Source organism: Bos javanicus, chromosome 24 (genome assembly GCF_032452875.1).
Source record: "Bos javanicus breed banteng chromosome 24, ARS-OSU_banteng_1.0, whole genome shotgun sequence".
In the NCBI taxonomy this organism is placed as follows: domain Eukaryota; kingdom Metazoa; phylum Chordata; class Mammalia; order Artiodactyla; family Bovidae; genus Bos; species Bos javanicus.
The window spans coordinates 61,935,435-61,953,974 of NC_083891.1; the positions used below are offsets into that span (position 1 = coordinate 61,935,435).

The window sequence follows — 18,540 nt, forward strand, 5'->3', positions numbered from 1 at the left end:
CACCATGGGCTTGAATGGGTTCAAGTTATTCTTTTGAGAAAGACAGCTTATCTTCTTGAACAGAAGTTAGGCTCGACAATGCTTCCCCATTAGCAAAGCGGAGGGAGGTTGACGGGCGTGCTTCTCCAGCATCGGGAGCCACACCTCGGGCTGGTGGCCATCCTGAGAGCTCTGGGGTCTTTCAGAAGGATTTCCCCCTGAGAGCCGTCCTGAGAGCCTCCAGCGCAGCCCTGGAGCTTCTCAGAAGGATTTCCTCCTCAGAGCCGTCCTTCCCGCCCTGCAGGTGGAGTTGAATCGCTAAGAGAACACAGGGAAAGGGAGGGGCAGAACGTAAAGGCTTATATTTCCTCTTCAGAGACGCAGCTTGCGTATTCCGGCCCTACTGTCCACTTCACCACCAAAAAACAGCAAAAGTAAAGAGAAGTAGCTTTGTGCTTTATCATTTCAGCTGTGCTTCTTGTCAAAGGGGAACAGATAAAGGCAATAAACGACGGCATTTGAACAGAGTTGCCATGAACCAAAATGAGGGGGAAACTTACTCTTTAATGAGGGTGGTTTTTTGTTCATACGTACCTTAACCGGTCTGAATGTCACTGATAGTGTGCATTTTTAAGTCTCTGAGGCAGGCAAAACTGATTTCAGATTTCCGATTTGTTTAGCGAAACAGAACTCTGTGGATATTTTTTATAAACTCCCTAATAACTTTTATTCAGAGCACAGCTGGTCACACGTGGCTGTCAGCTCCATGTGATGAAGCACTTCTTAGTTCCTCAGAGGATCTTAGCTTCACTGGAAATGCCTTAGTAAAAACTTTCTGTGTGGGGAAGAATTCTTTTAGTTTTCTGGGTCTAAATTTCTTCTTAGGGCTTTAACATTAGTCTCTTAAGGTAACAGTGCATTCTGTAAACAAGTGTAAAATCTCATGGTTTATGTTTGATGGGGTGGCCATTCTAAAGTTCCTACTACTTCTAGGATCAACAAGCACATTGTGAAATTTACAAAGTTTGAAGGACAGAGCCTGAGAGGCAAAGATTAGCCCTGATTTAGGGAAGGAGAGGAGGCACTAGAAAAGCTGTTGCATGAAACTGTTAAGAGTTTAGCCGGGCTCTGCGCCAGGTTTGAAGCACTTGCTGTCTTAGCCACCCTGGGAGATGTGCGTCCCCCAGAGGGACAAACCCCAACCCCAAGTCTTCTCACAGTCTCTTAGTTGTCAATATCCCCTTCTAAGGGGCTTCCCTGGTGGCTCAGTGGTAAAGAATCCGTCTGCCAATGCAGGAAACTCAGGTTCCATCCCTGGGTCTGGAAGATCCCCTGGAGGAGGAAACGGCAGCCCACTCCAGTGTTCTTGTTTGGGAGAATCCTGTGGACAGAGGAGCCTGGTGGGCCACAGTCATGAGGTCACAGAGTCGGACCTGAGTTGGCGAGTCAACAGCAATAATGCTCCCCTTTTAAGGCACGTTCTCTCCTCCTGTTTCCGGAACAAAAGTCACCCTTTCTCAACTTAGAAGGGCTGCAGCCTTGCACACCCTTTTATTTTTCTGTCTTTTCTTTTTCTCCATGACAGCTTCCAGATGACACATCTCTACTGCTTGGGAGGATTTTTTTTTTATCCTAAAAGCAGATAGAGAGGTGTACTAAAAGAAAATGTCTGCAATTCTTTGTCTTTGAGGTTTAATTTGAAGTCCTTCTACCACTAAGGACACTTCCAACTTGCCCTCGCTGCCTGGGTGGCGTCTTCCCTGTGTGTGTGTGTGTGTCTCAGTCGTGTATGACTCTTTGTGACTCCATGGACTGTAGCTTATACCTTTGGTGGGATCCGTGTGCCCTGAAGCTTCTGTGTTCCATGGGTTCCTCTATCCTGAAACTGACTGGATAATATTAATGAGACCAGAAATTGTAAAATGTATGGAGTGTCCCTGTTGTTAATACATATTGATTCCTGGGTGACTGTGCAAGACACTGATAATTTCCAGGTAAATTTTCCCTGCTCTCAATAAATGTTAAGTCTAGTGATGAAGACTAGCCTATGCAATGAACAAGAATCTGCAAGCTCATCTATGAGTACCTGTGTACACACGGTCACCAGGTGTAGAGGAAATTGTTCAGTTAAGGTGACTGCATAAAACCAGTTGAATGTAAGATTAACACAGAGACTCTGTTGTGAAAGAACTCTTCGAACAGCTAGAAAGGTGGAATTTTGGAAAATAAATGGAGGAAGTAGAATTCTCAAGTGCTGGGTTAACAATAGTTAAAACTCAGTCTTGTAAATAAACAAATACCATGGCTCATTAATTAATTTTAATTAAATATTCCTAATAATTTTTAGAGCACAGAACCAAGAAGCAAAACTTGAGCCTGAAGTTTTCCTTCTTGGTTCTGTGCTCTAAATGTTTGAAAAATGATAAAATCTAACTGGGAAGTAAGGTAAATAATACTGTTTCATTAACTATCCGATTAAGCCTATTAATGCTTTACATCTTGGACAAATTTCATAATTTTTCTGGTAGAATGCTATCATTATAAAATAGGGATAATAATCATCCTATTTTATAATAATCATAGTGCAATAAAAATAAGATTATCTCATCTCAAGTAAAAGTTCGCATGGGGGCCTCCCAGATGGCTGTAGTGGTAAGGAACCCACCTGCCAATGCAGGATACGTAAGAGACGCAGGTTCGATTCCTGGGTCAGGAAGATCCCCTGGAAGAGGGCATGGCAACCCACTCCAGTATTCTTGCCTGGAGAATCCTCATGGACAGAGGAACCTGGCAGACTACAGTCCATGGGGTCGCAAAGAGTCAGACACAACTGAAGCGACCTAGCATGCATGTGCACAAACACACACACACACAGAAACATGAATAGTGTATGACAGCATGTGGACAAAGCGTAGGCTTCAGAAGAGGTGGACCCATATTTACATGGTGGTAGTGTGTGAATTCCCAAGTCCTTGCTGTCTCATCTGCAACCCCAGGGTAACATGACCCATTCTGCAAGACAGAGTCTGAGTAACGTGTCTGTGGTGACTGACGCATGCCTGAGCCCTGTGATCCAGCCGTTTCCTTTACAAAGAAGTTCCCGCCCAGGTGGTAAGGGAGTGTGCAGGAGGCGATGCCCCCAGCAGTGTTTGCGATGGTGTAGACTAGGAGGCCATTGGGTGCCTGTCCCTGAGGAGTGGATACACCAAATGCGGTGAAAACATAAAAGCACAATTACCCAGAAGTAACAGGTTATATTTTCAGAGTAACATGGATGAATCTTTTTAAAAAATATTCATTTATCTGGCTGCACAGGTCTTAGTTCCAGCACATGGGATCTTTCATTTGCTACAGGCAAGCTCTTAGTTGAGGCATAAGGGGTCTAGTTCCCTGACCATATTTCAAACTTGCCTGCTGACTGCACTGGGAGCTTGCAGTCTTAGCCACTGGAATACCAAGGAAATCCCCACAGATGAATCTAAAAAAAAAATAACACTGAGTAAAAAATCAACATAAGCTCATTTATGAAAATAAAAAAATGCATATATAAAGAAATCAATATTATACATGAATGCATAAATAGAAGAACATGCTTTTAAACAAATTTTGTCTTCTATAGGAATGGAGGAGAAAGGGGATCTGTTGGGTTGAAGGTAATAAGCCAAGGAGAGTATGACTTCTGTAGTCCAATGATGGCTCATACTAAGAGCGGAGAGATGTGATTACCTCAATTTTTTATGCTTATGAATAAAAAAGCAGACACAAACACACGAAACGTTTAACGAAAGGAAGGTGCCTGTACACGATAAGGGCTTCCCTGGGGGCTCAGTGGTAAAGAAATGGCCTACCAATGTAGGAGGTGCAGGTCCAACCCCTGGTCCAGGAAAGTTCCCTGGAGCAGAAAATGGTAACCCACTCCAGTATTCTTGCCTGGGAAACCCCATGGAGGGAGGAGCCTGGTGGGCTGCAGTCCATGGAGTTACAAATGGTCGGACACAACTTAGCAACTGAACAACAGCAAAAGCAGCACAGTAAGTACTGATAGTGTATTCCAAACTCTTCCTAGGTGTTCCAGTAACTGTTGGGCTACAGCAACTATGCTATGTAGGCAGGTTGTTTAATAATGAAAATAAGACAAAGATTTAAGAAGCATAAACTCATATTTGCTTATAAATCAGAAATTGCATCCCGGAACCTGGCGTTAGCCAGAAAGCCTTATGAAGTGTGTCTGGCTTGGACATGCTTCATTATGGAATGTGCTTTCGTTATTGAAATGCTATTAAAATAACTAAGCAAAGAGCTTCCAGAGATACTGTTATTATCAGGCATGTTACAGAGAGCTGTACTGAAATTAACTTGTGGAACAGCATCTTGTTAAAGGCACATACCAGTATTTTCATTAGGTAAGATCAGCCAAACCTTTGAGTTACAGCTTTAAAAAACTGGGAAGAGCAGAGAAGGGTGTGGTCCAGGCTCGGTGTAACATAACTGCCAGACCCCATGAAACCAAGCTGGGTGGTCTGATGATTGGAACACGCAGCTTCTATTCCTTAGTGATTATTTTAGGACAAAGAGTTTCGATGACAGGGATGTGTGGCCATCTTTTTAACCACATAAATGTCATGGGCCATTATTTTGAAAGTCCATGAGTGACACACTTGCCTTCAGCTTCTCTCTGCCTGATTAATGCTAAGCCGTGCGCTCTCCTCCCCGTCCCACTTCTGAGGCTTTGGCCCTTGGCTCTGTTTGGCTCCCAGTGTGTGAAGTGCTGTGTTAGTGAGAAGCTCTATACGATGCCTAAATCAGCAACCAGAGAATGCGCTTCCAGAGAGCTCAGCTCAGGTGGGCATGGGTGGGAAACAAGGTAAGTTAGTAACTAAAATAAATACACACAGGTGCAGATGCAGCTCGGCCACCTGTCTCAATAGCCTAGAGAATATAAACCTAGACTAGGATTCTAAAAGAGGGGACAGCTATAATCTAGAATAGGGGTCCCCAACCTCCAGACCTAATGCCTGGTGATCTGAGGTGGAGCTGATATAATAATAATCAAAATAAAGTGCACAGTAAATGTGCTTGAATCATCCTGAAACCGCCCCCCCACCCTGGTCTGTGGAAAAATTGTCCTCCATGAAACCAGTCCCTGGCATTAGCCAGAATGCCAGCTGCCAAAAAGGTTGGGAACCACTGATCTAGAAGATGAGACAAAGGAGAATGATATCGCTCCAGCTCCCTGGGGGCTAATGAGAAAAGCTGCAGAAAAGCATGCACGTGAGGCCAGTGGTCTAACTGGTCCAGGTGGACAAGGGTGTGTAAAGCAACTCCTAAAGAGAGTTGAGATGCCTCTAGCTGCAAGAAACAGAAGACTCAACTAAGATGGCTTGAACAAAGTTATTGTCTCACAGGACAAAAAAAGTCCCAAGGTAGGGCAGATCCAGGTGGGTTAGTGCATCTGCTCAAAGGTGAGTCATCAGAGACTCAGATTCTTTCCATCATGCTCTCTACACCCTGGCCTGGTTACAAAATAGCTGCAGCATCAGCGGCCACATGAAGGCAAAACAGCCCTAAAACAAAGAAGAGGATTGGTTTCCTTCTGAGAGTCTCTTTTATCAGAAGGAATTTTCCAGAAGTCTTGCAGCAAAGTCTGCTGTCTTACTGGCAAGGTTTGCCACACCTTCCGATTTTTAAGATTTTATTCATTTATTTCTGCCCCCCAACTTTATTGAGGGATGATTGACAAGAATAACTGTATATATTTAACATATAGTGATGGGTCTTCCCTGGTGGTGCCAGCAGTGAAGAGCCTGCCTGCCAGTGCAGGAGAGGCAAGAGATGTGAGTTCAATCCCTGGGTCAGGAAGATGCCCTGGAGAAGGGAATGGCAACCTACTCAGTATTCTTGCCTGGAGAATCCATGGACAGAGGAGCCTGGTGGGCTACAGTCCATAGCATTGCAAAGAGTCAGGCAGGACTGAAGTGACTTAGCACACACGCATGCACGCTTGCACCTCACAGAGTTAAACCTTTCTTTGGTGTATGATGAACAAGCTTAACATCTATTCTCAGTAACTTTTGAGCACACAGTATAATGTTATTCACCATTGTCACCGTGCTGTACATTAGATCTTATGCTTATAAGCAAAAGTTTTTACCAGTTAGGGATTCCCTGGTGGCTCAGATGGTAAAGAATCTGCCTGCAATACAGGAGATGTGGGTTTGATCCCTGGATAGGGAAGATGCCCTGGAGAAGGAAATGGCAACTCACTCCAATACTGTTGCCTGGAGAATCCCATGGACGGAGGAGCTAGTCCTTGGGGTCGCAAAGAGTCAGACACGACTGAGCGACTTACACCTCCAGGTTTTTTTTTCACTGATGTGGGATACAGAAGCCTCAGTTGGCTTAAACCAATCACGGCTTATTCTTGACTAGTGGGAAGCCTTTTCTGAAGGACAGTCTACATGAAAACTGCACCTTGAAATCCATCTCTCAGCACAGAATAGGGGAACGGAAGGGAAGGACCGAACAGCAGGCAATTAACATTTTTAAAAAATGTGCTATGTGGGGAGAATTTGAAGGTGTCCGAAAGAGGGGAGACATGCTTGCTGGAGTGATTGTGGGTGAGAGTTTCATTGGTGGCTGTTAGAGCAGCTTGGGAAAGGGAGGGCAGGAGACCCCTGAGAAGAGAATCGAAGTCAGGAGACCGAGAGTGAGAGCTCCCAAAGCCGACATGAGCTCCGAGCAGGCAGCCTGGAGCCCTGACTCCGTGAGCCCTCGGGTTCCCTCTGATCTCTCCTCAGTGGGGTGTGCAAGGCCTCCGGGCCATTTCTGCCATTCTCCGGCCCTACCAGCCACCACCTTTGGCTTCCTTTGTTGCAAATTTCTCTTTCAGGATTTTGAGTCCCTGCTTGTGTTTTGCCTTCTGTCAGTAATGATCTTCCTTTATATGTGTACCTGGGTGACTTGTTTCATTCTTCAAGGGGGAGTAGGACATCACCTCCTCCAGGAAGTCTTCCTGTGACTCTTGGGTTAGTTCTGTCCCCCCTGAGCTTCCTCAGTATTCTGTGTACATCTGTGTATCATAGATATTTAGTGAATTTGTCAGGACTGGTGCTGGAATAAAGCATAAAAAGCAAACTCCTTGCTTTAATGGAGATTGTACTCTAGCGAGAAGGTCAGGCAATAGATACATATATATATATATTACATATATGTGTTTTATTTATATAAACAAACATAAACATTGCTTATATTTACATAAAGTCATGTATATATAATGCATAAAACACACACATTTATAATATATGTGGTAAATATATTAAAACATGCAGTACAAGGCTGAGACGGGAGTGCTTCCCTGGTGACTCAGTGGTAAGGAATCTGCCTGCAATGAAGGACATGCTGGTTAGATCCTTGGTTTGGGAAGATCCCCTGGAGAAGAAAATGGCAACCCACTACAGTATTGCTGCCTGGAGAACCCCATGGACAGAAGAGCCTGGCGGGCTGCAGTTCATGGAGTTGCAAAGAGTCAGATGTGACTGAGCAACTAAACTAGAGCAATATGGAAGGCAAAGATTTGTATCCCCATGTGTTACTGTGTCCAGAGGTTGAGAATGTGAGAAAAATCCTTAAAAAGAGACTGAGGTGGCCTCAAGGGCGTTGGTCGAGGAGCTGGTGATGCGGCAAGAGAGAAGGATGGCCAGGAAGTTAAAGGAAGGAAGTGTTTGCTGGCAGTGGAGGGCCTTAGAAAGTGAGACGTTCCTGAGGGCAGGAATGATGCTCGATTGTTTTTGCACTTGGCGGTGCTCAGTAGATGTTTGTGGGGTCCAGTAAAAACATTCTTCCTTCCTGATGTGCCGCTGTCCTTAGAGAACACTCGTTTCCAGCATCTTTTCCTTGCTCTCAATTTTTCCTCCTCCTTTCCTCCATTTTTCCTGATGTCATGCGGGGCTGAGGGCTTTGGCCACCTTCAGATGGCATGACCTATTTGCTAGGATCCCCTTACTTTTGTGGAGGAGACAAGAAATAAGGTTCACCAAGGAGATGAAATGTGCAGAGAACACCATCCGAGTTTGCCCCACTGTCTCTCACCTTGCTTGTGCAGGGTGACAGGATGGAGACTGTGAAGACGGGAGCTGGCTGGGAAGGACCTAAGGATCTCTTTTGGCTGGGCTGTGTAGCTCAAGGACTTTGTACACATTCCAGGATGAGGAGAGTCCCTAAAGTGTGGAAAATAAGAGCCAAGGGATCTAGTTTCTTCTGTGCTTTTGCTCCAGAAAAATTAGCTGTCACTTTTAAATGTACACAAACGATAGCGAGAGAGCTTTGAAGTACTGGTTGAAGAGAACAGTAAATCTTCTCTTCATGAGAATAAAGAACTACTGTGAAGGCCCTCCCCCACCTAGTGTTTATTAGCTCCTTAGACAGTGTGACAGCAGGCTGTAACTCCTCATGAAGCAGTGGGCTCAGACACTTCCGTTTACGGAAGGTCATAACTGAATGCTCGATATTATCTTTGCCTCCAGGTAAGTCTGAGATATTTTTTTTCCCTTCCATTCTCAGGTAGGGCTTTGCTGAAAATGGATTCCCTCAGCACAGGAAACGTTGAATTTTGTCTGGATGTGTTCAAGGAGCTGAACTATAACCACGCAGGAGACAATGTCTTCTTCTCCCTGCTGAGTCTTCTTTATGCTCTTAGTATGATCCTCCTGGGAGCCAGAGGGACCAGCGCAGAGCCGATGGAGAAGGTACTGGGCACAGCAGGAGTCCCAGGTGGCCTGGGGTCTTCCTCAGAATGACTTACACTCTATACCCAGAAAACGCTGCCATCCTGTGAAAGAACCACACGTGGGCAAAGCACATTTCTTATGACTAATAGCTTAGATAATGCTATACATTATAATGCAAATAACACAACGCATGCCATGCTCAATCTCTTTCTTGCCATCAGCGCTTTCACACATAAATGATTGAAATTTACTTTCATAGTTTATCTTTACAGTGGCTTAAACATGCCAGAGAACACATATATGGTATGATTCTTGCCCTCTACAGTTTAAATTTACAATAAAATGAGTCTCTATCAGAAACTAACATAGTGTTGTAGAATAATTATATTCCAAATGAAAAAATAAAGGAGTTTAAAAAAATGACCAAATTCAGTAAAAAAAAAAAAAAAAAAAAAGACTTTAAAAGTTATCCAGTTTTTTACAGTGCTCATTTATGCATTTGAAGTTCATACCAGCCCTGTGTGTTAGGGGTAGGAATTGTTATCCCCATTTTACAGATGGGGAAACGGAGACTAACCTGAGACGAGGGAAGAACGGGTGACATAGGCTGATATGCAGTGGTTTCCCACCATACGTACGTACACATACATTCACACATGTGTATACATATGTATGTATATATGGCTTCCCAGGTGGCACTAACGGTAAAGATCGCCTGCCAAGGCAGGAGATGCAAGAGATGCAGATTCAATCTCTGGGAGAGAAGATCCCCTGGAGGAGGAAATGGTACCCCACTCCAGTATTCTTGCCTGGAAAATTCCATGGACAGAGGAGCTTTTTTTTTTTTTTTTTTGCTGTGAAAAGTCTAGAAGGATATCACTTAATAACTCCCAGGGTATTTGCACATCTTATTATTGTTTGTCCTTTATTCCATATTTTGATGCACTTTTAGGATTTTCTTGCATTTAAATAAATAATTTAGTGGGAAACCATGTAGCATTTGCACAGCCCCGGAGGAGCTGTCAGTGCCTGCCTGGAGACAGTGGCAGAGGGACTGAAGAGTCTGTGAACCGGAGCTCAGGGCCTGGCACCAGACAGGCAATGCGGGTCGGGGCCAAGTGGATTAACCTCATGAACTCAATTTCCCTAACAGAAAATGAGGATAATAGTATCTACTTTAAAAGTTGTCAGGAGGATTAAGTAAGATATGCAAAGGCTTAGTTCAGGATTTGGATATAACATCATTAAACATTAGTTCTTACTAGGTCTTTATCTCAAGTGGAAAACCTTGTAGCTGTCAGCCTCTGTAGACTGTGTGTTCCTTTTGATGCCAGTCTATCTCATTTGTTTTCTAGGTGCTTCACTTTAATTATATTGTAGAACCATCAGGACCAGTGTTCAAGGCCTTGGCTAAGATATGATAATATCTCTGCTGAGCTGTCAAATGCTCTTTGATAAACAGCACCAAGAAATAATATAGTCCAGGCATTGAGTGGCAGAGCACTTTATTGATTAATAAGCATGCGAGTGATGAATCCTCGGTTTCCTCCTTTAATCCTCCTGAGGGTGACTGGCCAATAGGATTAATGCAATGGTAGTGACAACCACAGTAAAGCCCCCTGATTTTATCATCTGATTTTTGTCATCCTCATTCAGCTTTCTGTTCTCTTATGAACTGTGCCCCACGGTGAGTCTGCCAGGCTCTTCTATGTAGGGTCAGGTCTTCAGTCCAATGAGGGGACTGAGAAAGAACCTGATGCTTTACCTTTTAAATCTATAGCAGGAAAACAGGGCCTGATGCCACCCAACCCACGTGCTCCAGGACTGCGGTCTCTGTTCTTTCTAATAAAAGGATGCCTTTTGACATCAAAACTAGATAGAACTGCCACATGGAAACATATGTATGCTTGATTGTGATTGAGGAAAGACACACATGCCTAGAGCCACAGAGTACTTGCTTCATGGAACCCTTATTGTTAGGAGATTGGAGCCCATAGTTCGGGAACATTCACTTTGGGCAATAGAGGCATAAACCCTGCTGCTGCTGCTGCTAAGTCGCTTCAGTTGTGTCCGACTCTGTGAGACCCCATAGATGGCAGCCCACCAGGCTCCCCCATCCCTACAGTTCCCATGAACTCAGATGCATCAAGTTGAAGAGGAGGAGACGGGAGAGGGGAGGAGGGGGTGAGATGTATGGAGAGAGTAACATGGAAACTTACATGACCGTATGCAAAATAGATAGCCAACGGGAATTTGCTGTATGTCCCAGGGAACTCAAACAGGGACTCTGCACCAACCTCGAGGGTGGGATGGGGAGGGAAGCAGAGGGAGGTTCAGGAGGGAGGGGATATATGTGTACCTGTGGTGGATTCATGCTGAGGTCTGACAGAAAACAGCAAAAGTCAGCAAAGCAACTATCCTTCAATTAAAAAAAAAAAAAACATGCTTAAGTGAATTGCTTCTGTGATGGACAGATGGGTATGTCAGGTCAGTTCAATAAAGAGCTCAGTATTTGATTAAATGATCACATAGAAAATGGAGACATTGAAAGGAGCATGAGAGAGAGAGAAGGAAAGTGATTCTTTAGGCGCAAAGGCAACAATCACACTCGGATCATCGCTCTGAAAATCCCCACTAGGATCTCTTCATTAAAATGTCTGGTTTTGGGTTAAACCACGAGAGCTGACAAGTCCTTGTGTGTTTGCGGTAGTTTACAATTCTGCACACGGTCTGTAGCCAAAGTCCCAGAGTGCCGAGATTATTGTGGGAGAGGAAACCTGGAGAAGGAGAAGGCTTTCCGTTGCCAACTCTTGCTTTGTTCATACTCACTGCCCTTCTATTCAGAGGCAAACATCCTGCTCTCTGGTTATTGCTTTCACATTATTTATACTCTCTAATGGCAAGAAATCAAGCAATTTAATACTCCCTTCTTTATTTACTGGTGCTTCAGTGCAACCAAGCTGGAAGGATTCACTCAGACTTAGGAGTCTTTTTCTCCCAGATCAATAGGCCAGACTCTAACTACACCCTCAGCATCGCCAACAGACTCTGCGGGACAAAGGCGATGGCGCTCCACGAGGTAAGTCCCTCTGGAACAGTTGTCAACAGCTTTCTTGGCATCCTCTGAATTTCACATTATAAAATAAAACGAAGGATAAGAAGTGTCACATGATATTCATCTTCAAGAGATTACATTTGAGCGGAAATAGAGTCTCAGTGAAATGGTTTTTACCAAACTCCTATTTAAGGTTGTGAAATGTCACATAACTTCCTGCAAATCGCCGGTGTTGCCCAAGAGTAAGGTCATGGATGAAACACAAAACAAATTTGGTAATAATTATCCTTTATGAGCCAGGAAGAAAACAAAACATATTTCTCATCTCTCTTTTAAAGGTCCTTAATGGCAGAATATTGAGAGTTAATGGAAAGTACACTGGGCTGGGAGCCAAGAGAGCTGTTCCCATTGAGGCATGACTTTGGACAAATATCTTTCACCTGTAAAATGAGAGGATTAGCCTACGTTCCTTCTAGTTCCCAAATTCTAACACGAATGATGCCATTTTCCAATGGCATTAACATATACAGTTTTACTGAGTGTTTATTATGTGCCAGTCATTCTACTCAATCTCATGTATTCCTTACATAGTCCTGTAAGATGTAGCTATAAAATTGTTATCAGTTCTACAATCATGAAGCAGATTCTATAAAGGCCACAGACATAAAGTGACAAAGCCTAGATTTGACCTCTATCTAAACTCATCTTCTTGTATATTAAATACTACATTATTCTGCAATGATTGAGGTGAAATCCTAGATTCAGTGACACAGCTTTGGTTTGACCAGTATGACTTAGATGTCAATCAACCCTGAATATTCACTGGAAGGACTGAAGCTGGAACTCCAATACTTTGGCCACCTGATGAGAAGAGCCGACTCATTGGAAAAGACCCTGATGCTGGGAAAGATTGAAGGCAGGAGGGGAAGACAGAGGATGAGATTGTTGGATGGCGTCACTGACTCAATGGACATGAGTTTGGGTAAATTCTGGGAGATGGTGAAGGACAGGGAGGCCTGCTGCTGCAGTCCATGGGGGTCACAAAGAGCTGGACATGACTGAGCAACTGGGCAATGACAACTTAAATGTCAGCTGGGTGAAGCGAAATGCAGCCTTGAATTTCTAATGTTCTTCCCTAGCCTGGTGGTGCAGGCTACGTCTTATGCTCAACAAGATTTGGATTGTCAGAGTTTTTGCAACTTAGTGTGGCCCATCTTGGTATCATAATTTCAGAGGTATTTCCTTCTATAGCCCTAGAAGCGTAAAGAGAATGTTTATGGACAGGACCTGAAGTAAGGGGATTAACAACTATGGGCCCCTCTCTCATTCTTTTGTCTCCCTCAAAGCTGTCATGATCTGGGTGTAATTGTAAATAGATGTTGACTTGAGACAATGATGATTACATCTGACATGAGAAGCTGACTTGAGAAACTCCCCATTAGTTTCATTAGGTTGTCTCGGTCTCTGTCAGAAGATACCGATATCCCAGGATTCTGTCTGGAGAAACTCCCACCGCATGGGCTGTGAGCAGTCACGTAAGCATGTTCCAGCCACTGCTGGACGCAGCTCAGGGCAAGAACTGGGTCTAGGGCCAGATTTTACTCTCAGTTAAGCTTTCCCTGGATTCAGGCACAAAAGAATCCAGTTAAGCAGTAACTTTCCTTACACTATTTTTTTGGTGTTATGCAACTATCCTTTCTTTTACAGCAATACTTACACTGTTCTGAGAAATTGTATCAAGCCAGGCTGCAAACTATTGATTTTGAACGGTCTGCAGAAGAAACAAGGAAAACCATCAATGCTTGGGTTGAAAGTAAAACTGCTGGTGAGGATAAGTCAACCACGTGTCTCCAAACTTTATTCGAGCTGTGTTGATAAACTTGCTGAGTTAACGTTAAGGAGGAAGCTAGATGTACTTGTTTAGATTAGTGTCTGGCCTCAGTTTGGGGCTCTGTGCCTAGAATAATGCCTGGCACATGAAAGTTTTGTAAAAATTTTGAGCGTAGATTGATTAGTGTTGTCTGTCATTACAGATCCACATGCTGTGTATTTGTTTAGACTGTTATCGTTATTTCGTCATTAATTTGTGTATTTATTTATCCATTCATTTGTGTGTGTATATATATATATATACACATATGTATATATATAATCAAATGATGTTCATCATTGTTATTACGTGCTAGGTATTATGTTTGGCCCAAAAGTTCAATAAAAATGAAAGCTCTCATCAAGCTTAAAGTCTGATATTTCATATACCCCTGTTTCATATTGTATGATAGATTATATTCCAAAAAAATGCTATAAATTGCAACACTCCAAAATGCTCCAAAAAGGCTTGGTGTTGCATCTTGATCAATATATTTACAGCAAGAAATTCTTGGTATAGTTTTATAAATCCTGATTTTTCAGATACATTTTTATTTCAAATGTTGGCATATATGCTTGTGATACACGAAGGTTAGCATACTGAAAGGACCAGTGTGTCTTTGGAATATGTAACATATTTGCAATTGGTAAGGTACTGGTAACTATAAAGCCTGATAGATATGAAAAGTAAGCCACAGGAGATGATTCCCTGGTGGCTCAGATGGTAAAGAATCTGCCTGCAATGCAGGGGACTCAAGTTTGATCCCTGGGTCAGAAAGATCCCCTGGAGAAGGAAATGGCAACCCACTCCGTATTCTTGCCTGAAAAATCCCGTGGACAGAGGAGCCTGGCGGGCTACAGTGCAGGGGGTCACAAAGATTGGGGTGCGACTGAGCGACTGACACACTATGGGAGATGATTATAGAATTTTTTAAAAAGCAGTTATATGTATAAGAAAGCATAGAATATGACTAGTTACAAGACAGGTTGATTCATACCTAACATACTTGGTATTCCTTGAATGCCAGCTTCTGATTAGATATAACAAAGCTTTCAATATTCTTTGAAATAAACTTCATTTGACAAGAACATGCTTTATGGCCACAGATGAGGGAATTCTTCTGGGATCTTAAATCTATAATTAGCCTTAACATAGGCTCCAAATTTCTTGTAACTCTTCAACTCTCTACTATCAATAAGTTCAAATCCAAATATATTATTTATTCTTTTTTTGTTGTTGTTGTTACAAGGAAAAGTCACTAACCTCTTTGGAAAAGGCACGATTGAGCCCTCCTGTGTCATGGTCTTGGTGAATGCCATATAATTCAAAGGACAATGGCAGAATAAATTTCAGGAACGAGAAACATTTAAAACCCCTTTTCAGTTAAGTAAGGTGAGTATTTTATTTTCAGGTGGATGATCAATTTCGGAGAATGCCATATTCATTAAAGACAATTTAGAAAGTTTCAGTGAAAATACTGGTTCTAGGCTCTGTGTTTCCATGGATTTTGTTTCTGTTGCTCCCGTGAAGTGATGGTAACCTTTCTCAATGGGGTGATCAGGAACAGAAGAAAGTTCGTCCTTTTCTTACTGTTCTTCTGGGGGTCTACATTCTTCCCAGACATGCTTTCTCTAGTAAATAGTTTCTCTAGAAACACAGCAAAGTTAGTTGTACTATTTTTCTCCCAGAAAGTCTCTAATCAGATCCAAAAAAAGGAGATGACCCTATAATCTCATTTTCCCACATAAATCACTTTATCTAGAGACCTTGCCTTTGTTTTGGGGAAACATATATGTTATCATTTTTATTAGTATGTATATTATCTGAACACAAACATTTTAAAATTAAAAAAACTTATAACCTTTGCAAAGTAGTGTCATACAGGGTGTATTCTGTCATTTCTGTTTTACCCATGCCTTTCTGGTGCTAATGCGGTTACCCTTGTTATTCTGAAAGGAAAATCAGTATGTGTACCTGTACACACACGCATGTAACTGTACCATCTAATTACAACTCTTTGTTTTAAACATAGGGTAAAAGTGTGACTGTGGAGATGATGCACCAGACTGGGAAGTTTAAACTGGCCCTCATCGAGGAACCACAGATGCAGGTTTTGGAGCTGCCCTGTGTCAACAGCACACTCGGTGTGATCATTCTGCTTCCAGTGGGCACGGCTGACGTAGACCAGGTGAGAATGTGCGGTGAAGACGCGGTGTGTGTGCACGCACACGATGTGTGTTTCGTGACCATAGTGTTGCCCGTCACTGATTCTTTCAGGTTCAACAGTTCTGCCAGGTGCTGTGAGAGCAAAGGACGGACATCCCGAAGTCCCTGACTTCAGGATGATGTATTTAGGGAGAACAATCTATTCTTCCTTTAAAAAAGGGGCATCTGGAGGCAGAAGTGCCTGTGGTACCAGTTCACACACACATGCAGATGCACACACACACACACACTCACACACTGGTCATTGGACGTTTGGGAAACCCCTTTCTATAGCGGACTTCCCTTGTGGCTCAGACAGTAAAGAATCTGCCTGCAGTGTGGGAGACCTGGGTTTGATCCCTAGGTTGGGAAAGTAGGGAAGTCTTCTGGACATCCCTGGGCTGGGGTGTGTGCTCTGCAGCTCTAGGAAGAGCATCACAGTCCGGGCTGTAAGAACACGTGTGGCAGAGGTGTGGCCACTGCAGGGGGAGCTCAGTTCTCTGGAGGTCTGTGGGCTTCAGTGAAAGATACCTGGAGGCACTGAGCACTTGGAAGCAGTTTAGAAGTGGTCTTTTTTACCTTTGGGCTGTGCCGTGAAGTATGTGGGTTTTTATTCTCCAACTAGGATCAGACCCGTGCCCCCTGAATTGGAAGGGTGGAGTTTTAAACACTGGACTGCCAGGGACATCCCAGAAGTGGTTTTTATAAAATTGTGATTCATGTATTTAATTATTCATTCATTCATACACCAAACATTGAGTGTCCACAGCATGCTGAAAACTCTGCTGTGTTCTGGAAACACAGACGAATCTGTGGTTACAACACAGAGTTGAATGTGTAAGGAGCGCTGTGACAGACCCTGCAGAAAAGGAAGAACAGAGTCCAAATTTGAGTGAGGAAATCAGGAAGGCATCCTAGTAGAGCAATCTCGATGCCAGCCTCACTGGATAAGTAGGAGATGAAGAGGAACAAAGGCAGTGCCTGTTGCTCCAGCCAGAGAAAGGGACACGTGCCAATGCCTTGGAAGTATGAGGCAGCGAGGGGGGTCTGACATGAAGTCGTGGTGACGTGGATCAGGGCAGAGAAGCACAGAGGGCAAGGAGGCTTAGGAATCAAACCACCTTCATTTTATGCCTGAGTTTATACTGTCAGGATGGGGAAAAATGTGACAAAAAAGTTTTCAACTCTTGTAATAGATTGATGGGGTTTGACATACTGGTTTGGAGCTGCAGGGAGGTCTGAACAGAGAGTTTCAAATCACCAAGGGTAGAATTTGAAGGGCTTCAGAAACTCTTGAAACTGGATGTAGGGTGAGAGGTCTGAGTTTTGAGACTGCTTGGGGGGAAATCGGAGCATAGACCCAGGAACTGAATTGCTGGGTGAAGGCAGAGGACATCCAGGGTTCAGAAGCTTCTGGCACAATGAGGGCAGGACATGCGATTAGAGCAGCAAAACCAGCTCATAAAGGAGACGTGACTCATGTTTCAGATGTGCGCGCCCAGAAGAGATGGTTGAATTCATCCAGGAAATGGGGCACAAGGACTTCACGGCAATACAGGGAGTTTAAGAGATGCCTCCCTGCTGAGGAAATGAGGCAAAAGAGTGTAGGATACACATCGACAAGTTTAATCATGAAGCATCAGTGAGTAGCAGACAGGAGAAGAGGGGAGGTGTGGCTGCACATGAGGTTTTTGTTTTTTCAGACAGGACTTGAGTACATTTTAAAGGTAGAGAAGAAATTGATGTTGAATTGTTGACGCCAAGAATCAGAAAGCAAATAGCATTGAACATTCAGGGCATGTGTTCAGCTCCTGTGGTCTCCACCCGTGTTTTGTCTCTTAGGTTGAAAAGCAGCTGAACTCAAAGACCTTTCAGGAATGGACCAGCCCGCCCAACATGGTGGAGAGGGACGTGGAAGTGCATCTCCCGAGATTCAAACTGGAGATCAAGTACGAGCTCAATTCCCTGTTAGAGTCCCTCGGGATGACAGACATCTTCAGCCAGGTCAAAGCAGATCTTTCTGGAATATCACCAGTCAAGGGCCTCTTTGTATCAAAGATCATCCACAAGTCCTACGTGGAGGTCAACGAGGAGGGCACGGAGGCAGCTGCGGCCACTGGTGACATCCTGGTAGTAAAAAGACTTCCCATCTGAGCTCAGTTCGTGGTGAACCACCCCTTCCTGTTCTTCATCAAGCGCTTTCACAACAACACAATTCTCCTCTGTGGCAAGCTGGCCTCTCCCTGAGCAGAGTGGGTGGAGCAAGGCTCAGGGTCACAGGGGAGGGCAGTGACCAACCGCGACTAAAAGTGGGTCCCACCTCACCCTGCTCCGTGCCTCAGTTTGCGCCTCTAGAAATGGGTCTGGGACATCTAGCTTATCTCATGAGTTGGTGAAGCCTCAGATGATGGTCATCATGGAAGAAGCTATAGCTACAGACAAGCCTCTGTCTCTCATCTTTGGGGCCTCGTTTAAGTGTTGTCTGGGTGATATGATCCAGTCAGTGGGAAACAGTTTAGAAGATTAGATTTTCTTGACTTGTTTGTATCAGTGAGCTCTTGGTTAAGTGGCTGCTTTACCTTTGGAAGAACAATGTAAAGGCTTCAACTTTGGCTGGATCTTAAAATCTGTTATTTTCCTTGTATATGTAAATATAACATCATGAATTCTGTATTGACTATAATAAATACATGAAATGCCTTAAA

General features: G+C 43.7%; 1 protein-coding gene across 1 annotated transcript; it reads left to right on the forward strand.

The window, feature by feature from the left end:
• Positions 1 to 1,186: 1,186 nt before the first annotated feature.
• SERPINB11 (serpin family B member 11) lies at positions 1,187 to 18,540 on the forward strand. Its single transcript, XM_061399446.1, is given in 7 exon segments — positions 1,187 to 1,424; positions 8,543 to 8,765; positions 11,626 to 11,784; positions 13,468 to 13,585; positions 14,880 to 15,022; positions 15,663 to 15,818; positions 17,678 to 18,540. Coding segments are annotated over 6 exon segments (1,191 nt in total). The 5' UTR covers positions 1,187 to 1,424; positions 8,543 to 8,555; the 3' UTR covers positions 18,083 to 18,540.